This window comes from Empidonax traillii, unplaced genomic scaffold (assembly GCF_003031625.1).
Source record: "Empidonax traillii isolate 1590-97213 ecotype Southwest subspecies unplaced genomic scaffold, ASM303162v1 scaffold2471:size23646, whole genome shotgun sequence".
Lineage (NCBI taxonomy): Eukaryota > Metazoa > Chordata > Aves > Passeriformes > Tyrannidae > Empidonax > Empidonax traillii.
Genome location: NW_020957664.1, coordinates 15,271 through 17,897, shown reverse-complemented (window position 1 = coordinate 17,897; position 2,627 = coordinate 15,271). Strand labels below are relative to the sequence as shown.

The following is a 2,627-nucleotide window of genomic DNA, read 5'->3' as shown; positions in this document are numbered from 1 at the left end:
TCCAGCCTGCGCATTGGATTTTTTTAGGTGAGACACAGTGTGCGCGGAACTGAGCCCACCCTTTAATCCTGAGGTTCATCTGCCGGGGCCAAGCGAGCTTGGACGGTGGCAGCGAGGTCCTCAGGACGTAGATGGATTGCCTTATGGGCTAACGAGCTCCATCTGCCCGGGGAGGGGCCCCGACCGGGATTCGAACTCGGGTCTCTGCAGTGACAGTGCAGTGTCATTTCCCCTAGACCACCGGGGGCTCCCTCTGCACAGGTACCAGACGGACCAAAAACCCAAGGCAAGATACAGTCCCTAAGCCAACGGTTTCTTCAATATTGCTCAGTCCTGAACTAAGTTAGATAGTTCTGAAAACCTAAATTATACACAAAGGTGACAAACTATTGTGTGCTAAATGCTGAAGACAGCCTGTGAGGAGATCCTTAAATTTTTCATTTTGTCCCTATTATATACGTAAAAGAAATGTTAACAAAGGGACAGAAAACATTAGAATGAACCTTAACAGCATAACGTGAACCAAGCAGCAGCTTCCATACAGTTAAAACAAGGCATTCAGTTGAAGCCAATGCTGTAATCCAACTCTACCTTGGAGAAGGTAAAGAACAAGCAGCCAGAAAAAAATGACCCGTGATGTCACTTGTAGCCACCACTTGTAGAAGAACGGAAAGAAAACAACTCTCACGATTCCTTTGCGGGTCAAAGATGTCCAAGGACTTTCAGGTTTTGCTTTAGCAAAAGCAGATCCTTAAAAAAAAAAAAATTTAGATTTATTTCATTCTTATGGCTAATAAAAAACTCTAGTTGTTCAATAGTAGAGTAGTTAAGACAGTTATTTAAAGGAGCATTTATTAACCACAATTATTTGAATAAATATTGTATTTCCACCATTTCACAATTAGCATAAATTGTTGGTGCCCTCTTGGCTGCCATTATCAGGAATTTCTACAAATACCTGTACTTTGGAATGTTTGAAAAAGAAAAAACATTGGCATTTCTTACTATGTTAAAATTATTTTAAAATGAATTATTAAAAACTGTTGTTTCATAGAGGTATCAGAAACTTGATATAAAACAACAAGAAGTCATATGAAAACTGCATGCCCTTGCACACACAGCAGAGCCCTTTCCAACACAGCAAAGGGATCTAAAATACCAACTGTAAATTGCTCTGTAAATTATCTGTAAATTGCTCCAGCCACCTCATTTGGGAAAATGGAACAAGGTTGAGAAGCATTGAGGTGGATTTGTCCAACTGAGGACTAGCCTCAGGAGCTGAGAAGCCACCCAAAGAATATTTTTGTCTCTCCTTCTATACTATTTTTAATCTCTCTCATTCAAATGTCCTTTTTCTCCTTTTTTTTTTATTTCCTGCAAATTCTCAGCTAGAAAAGTGTGTAACATTTACTTCATGGGGATGTGACTTAAATTATGCCAAGTTATTGACTGGAAATGGCAACTACTGCATGCTGCTATGCCATCTCCACCTCATTTACCAGCAGAACAGGCATTAGTGAGCTCTGTGCTGCCACAGGTAAAACACTGCCAGCACTGAAATTACTATAATGCCAAGTTAGACAGCCATGAAGGGCAGTCATTTAAATGCTATTCACATATATCGACATACTGAAGTGGTCTACCTCTGTTTCTTAGTTTCTTTTAAGTTCAAATGTCATTTGATTTTGTTTCTTTCTCTCACATTCCCATTTTTAAAAGGTTATATTGTTATATTGCACACCCACAGATCTTAAAAGAGATAATGGCAGGAGGGAGAGCCCAAATAATACCCTTTTGGGGGTTTTCTGGACTCATCATTGGAACCATCAGCTCATCTCAGGCCCATCCCCCCAAGCCCAAACTAGGACAGAGGCAGAAAAAGCAGGTGGGAATCCAAACCATGGAATGAACACCATGACCAGGCCCCTCCCAAGGCTGTCCAAGAAGAGCCGTTGACCTCACCGTCCAGGTGTGAAACACTCGCAATGAGTCTTTGGGAACAGCTCTCCAAGTCACCTTTCAGAGGAGAAGGAGATGCTGCCAGGGCAGGTGGGACTCACTGAGGGACTCACTGAGGGATGCAGGGGAAGAGCAGCTCAGATTGCACAGACTTACTATAGGAAGTTACAGAAAGAAACCAGGGGTGGGAGAAAGGAGGGGTTTAGGTGATTTGGAGAGGAACAAGTGTGGGGAAGTTGAGGGGTAAGGGGATAAAAAGGGGTTTGCTTGGGGTTATTTTAAACCTACTAATATACTCTTGTTATAAAAACACAGGATGGTTGTTATTTTTATACTGAGAAATTCAGCTTTTTCTAGCTCAGACCTACCTCTTACAAGATCAACATCTATGAGGTCTGGTTTCACGTGTCCTGTTTTCTTTGGTTTGTTTCTCAAACCCTGCATAAGACAAACACCATCGAAACATATTCATGCAGACGACACACATTACAAAATACAAAAACATCTATGTGGTCAGTAATTGTATTTAACCTATACTGCTACTGAAAATTCATACAAATATATCAACTTCATAAAGTACTATAAATTAAACATTCCAAGGAACAATGCACAATAGATGCCTTTTACACACTTCACAATCTAAACAAAACCCAACCAATTACTGACCC

General features: G+C 40.9%; 1 protein-coding gene across 1 annotated transcript in view; it reads right to left on the bottom strand.

Annotated features, from left to right (window-relative positions):
* Window positions 1–2,627, bottom strand: part of LOC114071954 (putative homeodomain transcription factor 2) — a gene marked incomplete at both ends in the record, with an annotated part of 12,049 nt that overhangs the window by 5,744 nt on the left and 3,678 nt on the right. The window contains 2 exons of the mRNA XM_027909846.1: window positions 592–750; window positions 2,328–2,397. Coding sequence (XP_027765647.1) covers window positions 592–750; window positions 2,328–2,397 — 229 coding nt within the window. The remainder of the gene's footprint in view (window positions 1–591; window positions 751–2,327; window positions 2,398–2,627) is intronic.